This window comes from Podarcis cretensis (assembly GCF_951804945.1).
Source record: "Podarcis cretensis genome assembly, chromosome: 12".
Taxonomy (NCBI): Eukaryota; Metazoa; Chordata; class Lepidosauria; order Squamata; family Lacertidae; genus Podarcis; species Podarcis cretensis.
In genome coordinates this window covers 9,901,583-9,917,180 of record NC_137181.1, presented here as the reverse complement: position 1 = coordinate 9,917,180, position 15,598 = coordinate 9,901,583, and the positions used below count along the sequence as shown (strand labels likewise).

General features: G+C 44.9%; 1 protein-coding gene across 1 annotated transcript; it reads right to left on the bottom strand.

Annotated features, from left to right (window-relative positions):
* Positions 1-703: 703 nt before the first annotated feature.
* Positions 704-15,512, bottom strand: GORASP1 (golgi reassembly stacking protein 1). The gene is made up of 9 exons (XM_079946977.1): positions 15,337-15,512; positions 11,254-11,334; positions 8,679-8,882; positions 7,957-8,043; positions 6,595-6,725; positions 4,839-4,983; positions 4,250-4,385; positions 3,196-3,345; positions 704-2,154 (listed from the first exon to the last, which is right to left on the bottom strand). Exons 1-9 carry the CDS (start codon positions 15,397-15,399, stop codon positions 1,883-1,885), a joined length of 1,269 nt encoding a protein of 422 aa, XP_079803103.1. The 5' UTR covers positions 15,400-15,512; the 3' UTR covers positions 704-1,882.
* Between the last annotated feature and the right edge of the window lie 86 nt (positions 15,513-15,598).

Below are 15,598 nucleotides of genomic sequence, written 5' to 3'. Positions count from 1 at the left end.
TCCTAAGCCCATACCAGGGTTTCTTCTCGTTCTCCATCTGTGCTACCCTTATACAGCAACCATTAGGGCCTCTTGGGACTTGGCCCCAGGGATTTGCTGGCACAGAGTAGTGTGCTACAAGTTGTTTTTTCCTCTTCCTCTTCTATTGCTTATTTTTGACTAGTCGGTTACTTGCTTAAGCACAAATTGAACTGGCAAAGGGTGTACCCTTGCCCACCAGGTATACCTACCTGCTCAAAATTTTGACTGCCTGCCAGTCGAGAGGTGAGCGCATATATATATATATATATATATATATATATATATATGCCTAGTTCTCCAAGTTCTGAAACCATGAAATATAAGGTGTACAAGATAATCCTGGCTCTAAGGAGTTATTCCTATCCAAACTCTGAATAGAACACTTTGGAAGGTGCTACTGCTGGTTGATGAGTGTGGGTGGGAGTTTGGGCCCTAGGTCACGAGACTGTCCTGAAAAGGGTTTGGAATAGATGTATCTCCTTGCCCTGGTCATTTCCCTTGGGGGCGATGACTTTGCACCAACTTAGGTTACAGTGGGTGGGGGACTTGCTCTGGCTGAGCTACATCAAGACACCTATTGTGGCAGATCGAGAGTTTGGATTGCACATTATTCTGGGAGCTAGTGAATAATAAACAGGACCAAAACGGCAACTTAACTTCTGCAGGGAGTACTTTTAACAAGTATTTTCCAAAAATGGTTTATTTTTACTCTTCAATAAACAGAAGCAGAGAATCAAAAACCATTTTGAAACATACCATTCAACACAGCTAATGTGATATAGAACATCTGTTATTCATATTGAATAAAACTGTGTTCAGAGCTCAGCAGAGGAATCAGCCTCCCTAAAAAGCAACAGTCTCACCATCGGGTACAATCCTACATGATATTAGCTTATTTGCTCAAGTCAACACATACCTGTCATTAGAACACACTTCATTTGAAAAGAAAAATTAAAATTCAATTATTTTACCATGCATGTATGTTTAGAATCGTCACCTTTAATTTGCAGAGGCTCAGAAGAAATATTTCAGCCACATCTAACCCCAAGTATAAAACTATAAGATGCTGACGTTCACCTTGAAACTATTCTTTCAAGAGAGATTCCTAACAAGTAAGGTATCCAACAGGAGAATGAAGTAGCTGTTTGGGTTCATTTCCTACCTCTTTGGCATGTGTATAATCAAGAGGTCTGCATGCACCTCCATGTCTCCCAGATAACTTAAATGTGGCATTGACTAGAGGAGGAGGATAGTGGGGGCTATGCCATCCCACCTGCATGTGCCAGGGATGGAGTTAAGAGTACTGTAGCAGCTCTTCTGCAAGGAAGCACTGTAACCTGGATTGCAGCCTTGGAAGTTGAAAACACATTAGCCTCTTCTACATGGGTGCCCAGAGAGGGTCAAATTGTAAAGCGTCATTTGGGAATTTTAAACATTAAATATTTTGACATATAAAATCAAGGTGAACAGCTGTCACAATTAAAATTGAAACCTAGAAAGAGGGCTAAAAGGTTCTGCTAAAATCAAGCCACTCTGTGCTTGCTAGCTGCATTTTTTAAAAAAACAAACAAACCTAAAAGTCTTGCTATTAGCTTTTGGGCAGACAGCAAACTCTTCACACAAAACAGCATTTTTAAAGAACTTATTCCAAGTCAAATTATCAGTGTTACTGCTGAGCAGTAGTTGCAGATGTTGAAACCTATCAGACGATGAAAGGCTGGCTCAAGGCCGCTGGAAACAGCTTGAATTCTTGCAGTATTACTGTAATATAGCAACACAATGGATGTCACTGGGTATCAAAAGCCTTATTGTCTGGTACCAAAGTCCTTACAGCTGATAGCAAGTGCTATCACTTTTAGCACTAGATCTGTGCAGTTTCTTCTGTCAATTCCTTGGCCTTTTCATCTTCACTGTCAGGTTGTAAAGCTTTGGTCATTTGCGGGCTCTCAGTCCCATCTAAAAGCAGAAGTGTTTCTTGAGCACCACCATCAGCTTTAGATGTTGCATTTACAGTGATATCCACAGGAAGGGATGGCAAAACAGAAACTGAAGGCGCTGCATCCACCTCTGGCTGAGGAATTGAGCCCTCTGCATAAGATACTGAATCTTCTGAAACCGGAATAGAGGCCTGGTCTGAAAAGAAGAAGTCAAAATCTAATTACAGAAAAAACAATGCCTTTAATTCTCAAAACGTGAAGCCCCTGCAGGTGACTAAAGAAAGCAACATGAAATCAGTAACTAAGCTACCATATACTCTCTAGAATTAACTCTAAATTATCAGCAATTGTATCTTCCATGCTTACCCAACAAACACATCAGATTTTAACTAGCTTATTTAAAATAGAACAGCAGATCAGATTCCGGTAGATTGAACTGTGACTTGCAGTAGATGAGCAAGGTTTTTAACTATAACAACAATTTTCTCAGCTAAATTAGTCTGCTGGAATGAAGAAAGGAACCAGAAGTGCACTTTTGCATGAAACAATACTCAGCTCAGTTAGATCCTGGCACTGAAAACAAATCCCTAGGCTCAGAGGCACCCTTTTTTCTTCTCTAATTCTAGCACTGATTTCAACAGGGCTACCCTGAATACACTAATATTTCATATTGTCCTTAGTCTTTATGATGCCAGAAGATTCTTTGTTTATTTTTCTAAAAAATTGTTGTCAGTAACCAGAATTTAGTAAGGAGGTATTAAAGCTGATCACAAAATCAATATGTTGGTTCTGGATTTTCATACTTCTTACTTAACTTTACTTTCTCATTATAAACACTTCAAACTTTCATATCTGAGCAAAAAGCAGACTAAAAATTGACAAGTTTTACTAAGACCCATGTACAGTCATACCTTGGGTTGCAAATGCTGTGGGTTGCGCCTTTTCAGGTTGCAGACCGCGTAGAACCCGGAAGTACCGGAACCGGTTACTTCCGGGTTTCGGCACATGCACAGAAGCACAAAATGACATCATGCGCAGAAGTGCTGAATCGCGTCACGCACGTGCACAGACGCAGCACTTCAGGCTGTGAACGCTGCGGGTTGCGAACGTGCCTCACGCATAGATTACGTTTGCAACCAGAGGTATGACTGTAGTAAATGCTGCAATCTTTTGTGTTTAAACACAAACATTTACAGTAAATGATGTTTGTGTTTGAATTACCAAAGTGCTTGCTTACCAAAGTGTGAATCAATTCCGTTGTTAGATACCAAGCTATCAGTTGCTGCAACAGTGTCTGGCAAGTTGAAAGAAGCAGAGGAAGGCACCTTGACTGTTTTCACTAAGTCAATTAATTCAGGAAAAGAAGCTCCAGACATATCTATAAAACCTGGAAAGCAATGGGGAAGAGAGAAAAGTACAGCCAATAATTTACAAGAGAAATAAATTGTTTAAAGGTGAAATTTCTTTCCTGTTCCTAGCTACCACCAAAATGACTTGTAACTTAGAATGCCATAAAGAGACTTCTGCTTACTCCTCTGTTAGCCATGAACAGCCTGATACAAATATGCTGAAATTAGTGGAAGGTGTTACCTGACTCTTCTGGAATTACGGCATGAAGTCATTCTTACTTTGACAAATGCCTTGGCAAAGGTATTCCTAACCCCCCACACCCATCTCTGTTCGTAGGCTTATGACTCATGGGGTGGTAGGTGAGATTCTGAAGGATCCTGTCTCTGCAGGAATTGGACAGCACCACAGTCGAGTTAGTATTCCCATCAGTTACAGTGGTGCCTCGCAAGACGAAAAGAATCCGTTCCGCGAATCTCTTCGTCTTGCGGTTTTTTTGTCTTGCGAAGCAAGCCCATTAGCGGCTTAGCGGATCAGCTGATAAGCGGCTTAGCGGATCAGCTGTTAAGCGGCTTAGAAAAAGGGGGGGGGGGAAAAACCCGCAGGAACTCGCAAGACATTTTCGTCTTGCGAAGCAAGCCCATAGGAAATTCGTTTTGCGAAGCACCTCCAAAACGGAAAACCCTTTCGTCTAGCCGGTTTTCCGTCTTGCGAGGCATTCGTCTTGCGGGGCACCACTGTATCATAAAGACACCGCAATCTCCGCTGCCCCACAAGCCAAAGAACCCAGACCCTTGTTCCTCTCCGCATGAGCAGACTACAGTCTGCAAAGTCATAGTCAACACAGCACTCCTTCATTACAGAATTTCTGCACATATGAACCTGCATATAAAAACCAGTCACCCAACTTTTATGCTCTAAAGGTCAACAGGTGAACAGATTACCTGGATCCATGACTCTCTGCACAGGAGGAGGAGGCTGAAGAGAATTTTCTACTGAATACATATTTACACTTTGATCTGTGCTGTACTCTAAGCTTGCAGGTTCTTCGCTTTGGGAGTTTGGTGCTAACAGAGGAGCCTGAAATAATTTATAAAACAGAAAGAGTTGCATGCTTCAGAACAAGGAACACATTCATTATCACTAAGCAAAGCAACTACAAAGTGGGCAGATGACATGACCTCATTAGAGGGCCAGAGGCATATATTATAACCTCAACCTGGGCAGAGTTTCTAAGGGGGAAAGGCTGCTTTGCCCTCTGACTCAGAAGTGCAATGCAAGCCAATCAGTCCAGAAAACCCTACACAATGGTGTCCACAGATGCTCAAGAAGAATGTAACCTAGCTTCCAGGCAGGTAAGTGGGACACGTCATGGCCCTCTGGAGGAAGGAACAAAAGTGAGTAGGTGGAGAGACGGTATGTGAGCTGCCCATAATTCCTGGGAGTATTACAGCAGCTGCGCCCTGCCCTTTGCATATTAAAAATAGCAGCACCCACAAACACTGCAGTCATCTTTCACTGTGAAATGCCTACCTCTGTATAGCCATTGGTTGGTGGTTCAGGAGGTGTGTCTCCCAAGGGCAAAGGAGAAGGAGGACCAGCTTCTGCCTTTTTCTTTGGTATAGAAGGCTGTGTTGGAATTCTGTGCAAATAGCCATATCCAATGCCGCACCCTAAACTGCACAAGAAGGTAAATGAAAGAAAAAGAGAGAAGCTTACACCCTTGAAAATTTTGTTTTCAAAGTAACTGACGGAAGCCCATTTGACTCAGATCACAAGTAGAAGTCTATCTCTCTAAACTGGAGTGTGCAGCCCTCCTTGGTCCCTCTAACTTTGGGGCAGAGACAAGTCTTAAGGCTATAAGTGATGTATATTAGTTATGAAGCTTCCAGTCCGCACTCGCCCCCAGGAAGCAGAGCAGCTTGCTTTCCTCCACTTTTCCCTCAGCACAAATAAATACCCTGGCACTAAAGAGACCTAGGCATTGTGGGGAGGCACTATGTCTGGTAAGCAGTCACACCAGACTTCAGCAGCCACTTTCAGGAGGATTTTTTGTTAAGGTTTTAGGGTGTCAAAAGGGAAAAGGCAGGATGCTGCACAAAAGAAACATTTCAAGTCTCTTTACCCTAATGCAACAGCTTACAAAAAGGACTCTTCCCAAGTAGCATAGCATTGTGGGTGGTCAGAGGAGCCATGGAATGCTGGCAACATTCCAGTTTTAAAGACTCTTGACCCAGTGTGTTCTGATTGACAGATGGCTCTGTCTAACCAACAGAATGAGTGGCACGTAACCAATAAAGGTGCTGTTTACCTTGGGAAACTGGAATCAAGTGTTAAAATTACTGCCAGATTTCCCCAACTCCCTTGTGGGATGACAAACTTCCCTCAGCTCGTGTACTGCAGTAACCTAGGAAATGAAAGCTGAGTAAACTGGAATTATTTATAAAGGGTCAGGCTGCCCCTTCGTCATTCACAGAGGACTAAAATACATATTCATGAATCGAGTCCCCTACTTACTGAAGCCTGAATGGCAACAGGATAGGAAAAGGAGACAGTCTGCCCTAAACTTTCAGGAAAATAAAGGCTGGCAAGGGGGTAGAAACTCCAAAATCCAGCACATGCACACTTCCTCTTGGCTCTTAGCTCAAAAGCAGGGACTGGGGTGGGTCGGGGACTATTAGGGGCAGCTTCCCCCACCTAGTTCATACACACCTGTATTTCACAAAAGGTCCCTCCACACTGCTTGAGGCTCAGTATCAATTAATGTGAATTAGCTCACACCTGAACCACATGCAAGGGACCATAAGGAAATATGGCAGCTAGGATCAGGGGCTGGGTGCAGTTGCCAAGACCAGTAGAGAAAATATGGCCCCTCGGTTGCACGCCTTTATCACTGGTCTATTTCTGAACTGCTACCCCACCTCTTATTGAAGCACCACCACCACCTCAGATTTTGTTTCTAGGCTGTCTGCTACCCTTCCTCTGCTCCATCCCTGACAGATCAAGACACACCTTGGACCCTCATCTGTCTTTTACATTACATTAAAATGCAAAGAAGGTAAACCTTCAGTGACAACTGCTGCTTCTGTGTTGTGCTGGTGCCAAGGCAAGTGCTCAACAGTGATAACACGAAACACAGGAACTGTAATGGCTTTCTAGGGTGCATAATTCTCCCACACTGTGGATCCCATGGGGCTAAACATCTTCACAGCAATGTACAGGAAAGCATACTGTGATAAGTAAACCTTGACCTCATTTACAGACTATCCTGTCACTCACAAATCCATACCTTCCTTCTCCACCCCAGGCTCCATTGGGGGTTACAAAAACCTCTCGGCAGGAATCAGCTTCTGTGTTATAGACCATCAGTTTCAACGGCTTCCCCTCATGGGTTTCAATCAATGAGAAAAAATCTTCGGACTGAGAGAAAAAGAAGACTTGTCATCAACCCAACAGCTGCACTCTAGAACATCTCCCTGCCTGCCATTACATGATTTCCAGGCGCCCTGTTGTTGTGTAGGACAAAAAATGACTGACTAGAATTAGCAGCATGTTCTTTGGACATCCCTCTCACAAGGTGTCCTATAGGTAGCTGCCAAAGTACAAAGCAGCAGGAAACAGGTCATTGCATTAATCTGCCAAACTTCCATGTGCTATGGACAGGTCAGAACAGAGGACAAGATACGAAGCAGTTAAAGCCAGAATGGTGAATCTGTGGCCCTTCATTTGTTGCTGGACTACAATTCTTATCCCAGAACACTGACCATGCAGGTTAGGATTGATGGTAGTTGGAGTTCAACATCTAGAGGGCCACAGGTTCCACCATTACTGCTGTGTAGGGCAGGATGGTTTGACACTGCAAGTGCAAATGCAGGAGGGGGAAGCAGGTGCTTGGGGAAAGTAAGAAGATCACCCATGAAATGGTATTGGGCAGGAGTGGATGTAACTCCTTATAGGACTGTTGGTTTTAAAGCTCACCACTACTGCCATCAATCCTCTGTGCTAAACACCTTTAGGTCAGCAGGGCAGAACTTCCCCAGCCCAAGGGCCCAATTCAGTGTGCCAGGTCATTTCAGCCAAGTCATGATGTCACCTGATGTCAAGTGCAAGACAGACAAGACCATACTCAAATGAGAGGATTGGTAACAAACTCTGAACTCTTCCTTTGCAACCTCAACTTGAATTCAGTGCTTTTTCGATTTGGCTCCTCTTTTCCCTTGCTGCCCTCCCAGCCCCAACCATCTTTCAAAATGGCATGTGGAGTTGGGCCAATTCTCCACCCTGGGTTTAACTGAAATATCTGTAGAGAGGGATCCCAACTTTTCTTCTCTTTATTTCTGCATTCAGCTTTCCCAGCCCTTGAGAACAAGATTGGTTGAATATTTAAAGACAGCTACACAATTTGCACAGAGAAATTTATATCTAGTCCCAAAGCAAAGACTGGGAAGGAGACTGCATGTGTAGAATAGATTAAGTCTGGGGAATACTTGCTGCAATGATCATAGTGCAATTATAGGCATATCTACTCTGAAACTGAATTAAATGGGGCTTTCTCCCAGGTAAGTGGCTATGAGATTGCAGCAGCAATCACTGAAAACTGTCTAGCCCCACCCCCCATTCAGCCAATGGTGCAACTGATGACTCACTTTACCTCCTGCAGTATCTGATCCGATCCAACAATATAATCAGTGTGCGGCTTCAGGCCAGCCAGCGCTGCTGGGGAAGCCGGTTCCACATCCTAGAGAGACATTGATCAGTTATGTTACCTACACCTAGTCAACAAATCAAGCAGCAAAAAGCCTATATCTAGTTGTTTGCAAACAATGTTCCCAGAAACCCTTGCAAGCTCATCCTCAATAAGAGATAATAGCAGACCAATTCCAGGAAAGTTGTCCACTGTTACCAGACACACCCAGCATGGCAGAGGTGAGTGCATGCTAGGAAAACACTTTTTCATGGGGAAGGGGAAAATGGGCACCATCTGGTGCACCCTAGAACGCTCTGCAATGTGCAGTCAAGCCAATGTGGAAATGTTTCCCTGCAGGAGAGGAAGTTTGACAAACGATGCCTTTATTCAAAAAATATCATCATGAAAGGGGAGGGGGACGAAGAAAATAAGCCCCGAGCTGACCATCTCAAAATCCGCTCACCAGAGGGGTTCCCATGTTAGTTTGTTGCAACAAAAACAGCAAAGGGTCTTGTGGCACCTTAAAGGCTAACAGTATATTTTGCAATAAAACTGGTTAGTCTTTAAGGTGCCACAAAACTCTTTGCTGAAGGATTCTTTCTTGGGATAAAACAAGCAAACCCTAAATTCAAAGTGACAGAGTAAGGAAGTATAGTAAAAACGCACAACCATCTTTTCCTACTTACCAGCACATGCCACACATGCTCATTGGCTCTTTGGAAGCTACAGAACCTCACGCTGGCTCCCAGGAGTCCCTGCCCTCCCCACATGTTGCTGGGGACCACCTCCACTTCACGTACTTTCATCGTTTTAATGTTGTACACCTCCAGTTTCACAGCCTTCTCAACATTGGCTTTCAGCAAATCTTTTAAGATGTCCCCTTCTTTGTTCTCAAAAAAAAGAAAGGAAGGAAAGGAAATATAAGAGGTTTGTTTCTGGACAGTAGCCAACAGACTGCTAGGCCGCCGCCAACAACAACAACAAAATATATTTATAATTTGTTTTTAATGATTTAATGATTTTTTAATTAATTATTGTTAATTATTATTAATGGTTATTATTGATTAATTTTGACCAAACTGCAGGAGGCAGTGGAAGACAGGAGTGCCTGGCGTGCTCTGGTCCATGGGGTCACGAAGAGTCGGACACGACTAAACAACTGAACAACAACAATAAGTTTCCCCAGCCACACTGGGTGGCTCCTAGCAGAATAGCAAAATCACTATAAAACATCAAACATTCAAAACTTCCCTAAACAGGGCTGAAACCAGTTTAAAGATTCACAGAGGCTATGTGGAGAGGCAGGCCAGCAGCTGCAGAAATTGAGGTTGAAGTATCAACTTGCCTTCCATAAAGTGGATATTTCCTAATACCTTATGGAACTGACAGCCACAAGATGTGCTATGGCCACTAACTTAAGATGAATTTATTTTATTAATTCATTAAACATATCTCCTGCCTGCTTTTCCAAGAGAATGCACTGGAGGAGAACAGCAATAAAAATAAATTCAGCACTTCTTGAGGCAATAAATTCTGTTAAGTTTATTTTTAAAAGAACAGCCCCAACTGAAAACAGAGGTCCCATATAGCTAAGGCAATTTACCAGTACCTCTGAATACCAGGTTCTGGGGATCACAACAGGAGGAGGGCTGTGGCCTTTATGCCCCATTTGTGAGCTTTTAGTCATGCAGTGTTTAGGACATTTAACAATAGAGGTACTTATTTCAAAGCAAATCCCTCTGAAATAAACAGGAGTTGCTTCTAATCAAGCATGATTAGGTCATAGCAGAAATGTGCAAAAAAACAAACACCACCATTTGCCATGCCTTCATCCAATGAAATGAAGTATATTTGGTAGCCATAATATATGTGGGCCAAGAAGCTTCAAACATGTTAATTATTTACTGGGTGATATTTGAACAAGTGCTGAAAACTAGTTTTGTGACGTGATAACAGGTCAACACCCTCCTTCCCTTCCCTTCCCTCCAAAGCGCAACACACCCACCAGCTCTGATGAAAGAGAGATGTTTGCAGCACAAACAGATCCCAACTTGAGCAAGTGTGCCCAGCCATTTACCAGAGGAGAAGTTGGGGCATATCTGATATCGGGAGAAATCTCCTTTCCAGACCCCAATATGGCCTGTCCGTTACATCCACGATCAGAACTTCCAAGACAAACAGACATATGTAAAGGATGGAATTCTGCTACTTGAAAAGATTTTTTTTTATTTTTTAAGATACCTAAGTACAGAACCCCGGACGCAGGTGGCGCTGTGGGTTAAAGCCTCAGCGCCTAGGACTTGCCGATCAAAAGGTCGGCGGTTCGAATCCCTGCGGCGGGGTGCGCTCCCGCTGCTCGGTCCCAGCGCCTGCCAACCTAGCAGTTCGAAAGCACCTCCGGGTGCAAGTAGATAAATAGGGACCGCTTACCAGCGGGAAGGTAAACGGCGTTTCCGTGTGCGGCTCTGGCTCTGGCCAGAGCAGTGATGTCACGCTGGCCACGTGACCCGGAAGTGTCTCCGGACAGCGCTGGCCCCTGGCCTCTTAAGTGAGATGGGCGCACAACCCCAGAGTCTGTCAAGACTGGCCCGTACGGGCAGGGGTACCTTTACCTTTTACCTTTAAGTACAGAACCACCCTTAAGCTCATGCAAACTCAGAATAACAAGTTAGTAAAAAACCTGAAACCTTTGTTCATACAGGGCACTCACAGCCAGCCATTTCAGATGCTTCCATGGCCATCAGTGGGAAGGACCTGCTTGCAAGTTCACGCTCTGCCATTCTGAGTCACAGGTACTATGACCAACCAAGCCCTGCATAGGGGCAGCCTCCCTTATGACTAAACTTCCAAGCAGATGAACCTACAACAGTGAACGGTCCTTCTATGTTTTTCAGAAGGGAAACATGAGCAGCTGGGCAGAACCACAGCCCATATCTCCCAAGTGGTCTGTGCCTATCCGGCAGTTCTACTTGCTGACTTCTAGTTTTCATTTATTACGGTAATTCATTAGTTCCACTTATGCACCAACTTTCTTCCACCACAGAGTTCAAGGCAACATATATGCTATCATTTGCGGGGGGGGGGGGGCAGAAATCTGTCATCCAAGCACTGAGCAGATCTACTTAGCTTCAGAAAAGTGGCAGCTTCATGTACCTTCAGGTCATGCTTTGGGATGCACTTATTTATAGCACACCAGCAACATACTTACCTGCCAGAGCTCAGCATTTAAAAAAACCCAGTGGCTTTTGTTTAGCTACTTACCAGTCTGGTGTGTCCTATTGTGAGGATGAAATCAAAGAACGGCTCCAATCCAGCTTGCTGAGCAGGGGAATTTTCCTGAACCTGAAAAATGGAAGTGTTTTACATATAGATGAACCAAATGAAAAAAAATGTCAGTGGAAGCACACGTTTTCTAAATTATGTAATGCAAAAAGTATTCATACCAAGCATGCTTATGAGCTGACAATAAGAGACTTGTCTTTTGGCAGTTGGGAGAGGTTATACTGGCCTAGAGCAAAATGAAAATACCACAGCCAAGCATCCTAACAAACAGGATAGATGTATTGCTCAGAACCCCTCTCCTCCCTAGCCAAACAGAAGCCAAAAGGAACTCTGAAAGGCAGACTTGCGGTCCATCTAGCTCAGTATTGTCTACACTGATGGTCAGTGGCTCCACGGAGTGTCAGGCAGGAGTCTCTCCCAGTGCTACCTGGAGCTGCTGGGAATTGAAACTGGTGCTCCACCACTCAGTTACATCACTTCCCAAAATAACACATGCATCTAAGAGATGCAGTTTCACAACAATCAAAGAGGAAACCTGTGGAAGACAAAGTACACAGCAGAGAGAGAGTACTGTGCAGTGCAAGTCACAGAAGCTTTTAAGCTCTTCCTTCAAAGAGGAGACCAGGTATAAGCTGTGTACAAAACACCATCTGCGAAATACCAATCTGCTGCCGCCTCCATGCTTGATATGCTTTCAAGCTCTACAGGCAAAGTTGGGAGCACCGGACTGGTCTACCTCACAATTCAATTTTATTTATATAAGTCTTTTGTTGCACAGATGGGCTGGGCAGACATTACAAAGAAATGCACAGTCCACCTATTTCCAATGGCAACCAGGAAATACCAATATATATTGCACCCACAGGAAGCACAGTGTGGCTTACACAAGGGATCTCAAGTAATTTCTCAGCCAGACACCAACTGTCAAGTAGAAAGACGTGTTTAGCTTTAACAATAAAACAATGTAGCTCTTGTGCTCTCGAGATTATGCACCTACAATCAGAAGCTGTTTGTGGTAGGTTTACTGAATGGCAACGTGTACAAATGTGATTTGCTAAGACTGTGTAAGAACCAGAAAAAACTGCAAGCATAGCTAAGCACTACAGAGGCTGGATCCAGCTGCACATTAGTTAGTTGCACTTAATTCTCATTAAAACTAATGGGACTTAAGCCACAACCAACCCATCACATTGATTTTAATAAGGCCTATGTGAAATTAATGTGGCCCAAACCATTCTATTATATGTATTTATATCTCATTTTTCTATGTTAAACATTCATTCAAACTGGCTTACAAATTTTGTTTTATGGTATAGTGAATGGTAAGATAAGCATCAGAATGTACCATTTTGAAATAGTAAAAGCAGCTGGAAGGCAAGACATACAGTGCTTCCAAACAGGGACTTAATATTGCAAATGAGCAGTGGAGAGCTATCCCAAATGGCATTGTTGGCAACAAAGGGTTTTTTTAATACAAGATTTTCTCTGTGTGTTTTGTGCAGTTTGATAGCAATCATGTGTGGATACTGCAAAGCAAAAAAGAAAACTTGCATGCATGAGGAGCACTAATCCCACAATAAACACCCACATTTAGAGATTCTACTTTAAGAATGGCCACTGAAGCAACACTGTTTTCAGCAGACTTTTAAAAAACATAGGGGCAAGGCTTAGCTCCTTTGGGAATATACATTCTGTTAGAATTATGCAGTGTATATCTGCATGAAGTTATTTTTAACAGTTTATTTTTCTCCAGAGCTCTTGGTTTCCAAAGGAACCAAGGATTTTTGCACACAAACAGAAGAGGAAAGAGCATCATAACTGGATAGTCAGGCTATGTGCCAAGGAGTGTCACAGGGCAAAAATAAACAACTATGGGCGAGAGTGCTGGACAAGGAAATAGCACTTCATCTCTTAACCAGTGGAAGCATTTTCCTATTCCCCCATATGTGTCTGAGCCCCATTTTTTTTTAAGGTTCCCTCCATAAACAAAAAAAATGTAATAACTGGTTTAAGGATTACTGAAAGCTTCTATTCTCAGTGTGCCATGTTCTGCAACAGAAAATACATTCCACAAGACTTTGAACAGCATATGCACAGCCCTGGGGAGAGACCTTATTTACACAGCTATCCCTGAAAAATAAAAATAAAATTGAATGCAGCAGAACATTGTGCAGTCGTAGTTCATCACTTCTGCACAGAACAGGCAAATCACTAAATTTTTAAGCACTAAGCAGCTGGAAGGACCATCTGCACCCATATGAGCCTGCCCTGCCCTTAAGATTCACAACAGAGACCTCACTTTAAGACCTGGTGATAGAATCTATCAGGTCTGTGGGTACCAGAGGGAGGGCCTTCTCAGTGGTGGCTCCATCATTACGGAATTCCTACCCATGGGAAGTGTACTTGGTTCTCTCAATGATTGTCTTATAACAGGCTCTGAAAAACCTTATCTGTTTACATCTGCTTTTAACCAATCAATGTCTTGATTTCTGTTTTTATTCCCCCTGCCCTTTCATTCTACTGCACTGCTGGTTTTCATATGAAATTTGTATTGTATTATTTTGTTAAATGATGAGAACCACCTTGACAGGGCCCTGATGCCCTGATAATACCGTATTTTTCGTCCTATAGGGCGCACCGGCCCATAGGACGCACATCGTTTTTCTTTGGGGGGGGGGAAATGAATAAAAAAATAACATTTCCCCCCCCCCCAGCCGCGGCTGCCGCCCCAAGCCTTGCACACACCTGCCCGAAGCACGGGGCACCCTCCGGAGGGCTCCGCATGCTTCGGGCTGCAGGCTGCCGCCCCAAGCCTCACGCGCCCGGCGGGACATACCGCCAGGCGCGCAAGGCTTGCAGGCACTCGCCCGAAGCACGGGGAGTCCTCCGGAGGGCTCCGTGTGCTAGGCTGCCACCCCAAGCCTCGCGCGCCCGGCGGGAGCTCCTGCCGGGCGCGCAAGACTTACAGACACTTGCCCGAAGCACGGGGAGCCCTCCGGCTCCACCTTAGTAAGCACAGAAAGGAAAAGGAAAAGGAAAGAAGGAAGAAAGAAAGAAAGAAAGTGGGAGAGGGGTGCTGCCCGCCTGCCCTGCGCTTGTGGGCATCTGGTTGGCCACTGTGGGAAGTCTAATCATAGCTGTCAACTTTCAGATTTGAAAATAAGGGATCAGCAGCCTCTAATATAAGGGATCAGCATCCTCACCTGTCCCAGGGACAGTCTCCAGGAGATACAATCCGGGATAGCAGTGGGAAGCGGTGCTGAAATAAAGGAATTTCCCGCAAAAAAAGAGGGAAGATTGACAGCTATGAGTCGAATGCTGGAATCCACAAGCCTCAGAGGGTCTTTTCCAGCAGGATCCAGCTTATGACGCTGGTGCTCTGATAGACTGCCTCTGCGCGCGGAGGTTCCACCTGGCTGTAACAAACCGCCGACGGAGAAGAGGAGGAGGAGTAGTAGTTTGGATTTGATATCCCATTTTATCACTACCCAAAGGAGTCTCAAAGCATACTTAAAGCATTCTCCTTTCCCTTCCTCCCCCACAACAAGCACTCTGTGAGGTGAGTGGGGCTGAGAAACTTCAGAGAAGTGTGACTGGCCCAAGGTCACCCAGCAGCTGCATGCGGAGGAGCGAGGAAGCGAACCCGGTTCACCGGATTACAGTGGTACCTCGGGTTAAGTACTTAATTCGTTCCGGAGGTCTGTTCTTAACCTGAAACTGTTCTTAACCTGAAGCACCACTTTAGCTAATGGGGCCTCCCGCTGCTGCGCCGCTTGAGCACGATTTCTGTTCTCATCCTGAAGCAAAGTTCTTAACCTGAAGCACTATTTCTGGGTTAGCAGAGTCAGTAACCTGAAGCCTATGTAACCCGAGGTACCACTGTACTAGTCTACCGCTCTTAACCACTGGCTCTCCTGCGAGCACCATGGGCTAAGGCAGTAATACTGAAGGACAACAACTGGGAGGAGGAAGGCGGACGCCCCGTCACGAACATAAGCCGGGCTGCGTTTTCCTTCCTCCTCCAGCTGCTTCAGCGACCGCGTCCGGGGAGCTCGCCCTTACCCCGTGCACGTGATATCCCTCGGAGCCCCCGTCGGGGACTTCGGAGCTGGAGCCCAGCCCCATGAGGGCCACCTCAGGAGCTCGGAGGCGACACCGGCGACGCCATCCTCATCCTCCCTCAGCCGCCGCCAAGTTCCAACGCTGCAGCGCCGACTGAGCATGCGCACGGAAGGCAGGAGGTTGGCGGAGGGACGCAGCTGACCACAGAGCAAGCCGACGCGCTCGCGCTCTATAGGCTGAGGGCGTCCCCCCTCCACGTGAC

Bases quoted from the DNA above. Each gene is read 5' to 3' on its own strand.
- GORASP1 (XM_079946977.1), bottom strand. From the start codon at position 15,399: ATGGGGCTGGGCTCCAGCTCCGAAGTCCCCGACGGGGGCTCCGAGGGA. The intron at 8,044-8,678 runs GTAAGTAGGAAA...ATGTCTCTCTAG, and splicing joins AGCATGTGTGGCATGTGCTG to GATGTGGAACCGGCTTCCCC. The intron at 4,386-4,838 runs GTAGGCATTTCA...AAATTATTTCAG, and splicing joins CAACCAATGGCTATACAGAG to GCTCCTCTGTTAGCACCAAA.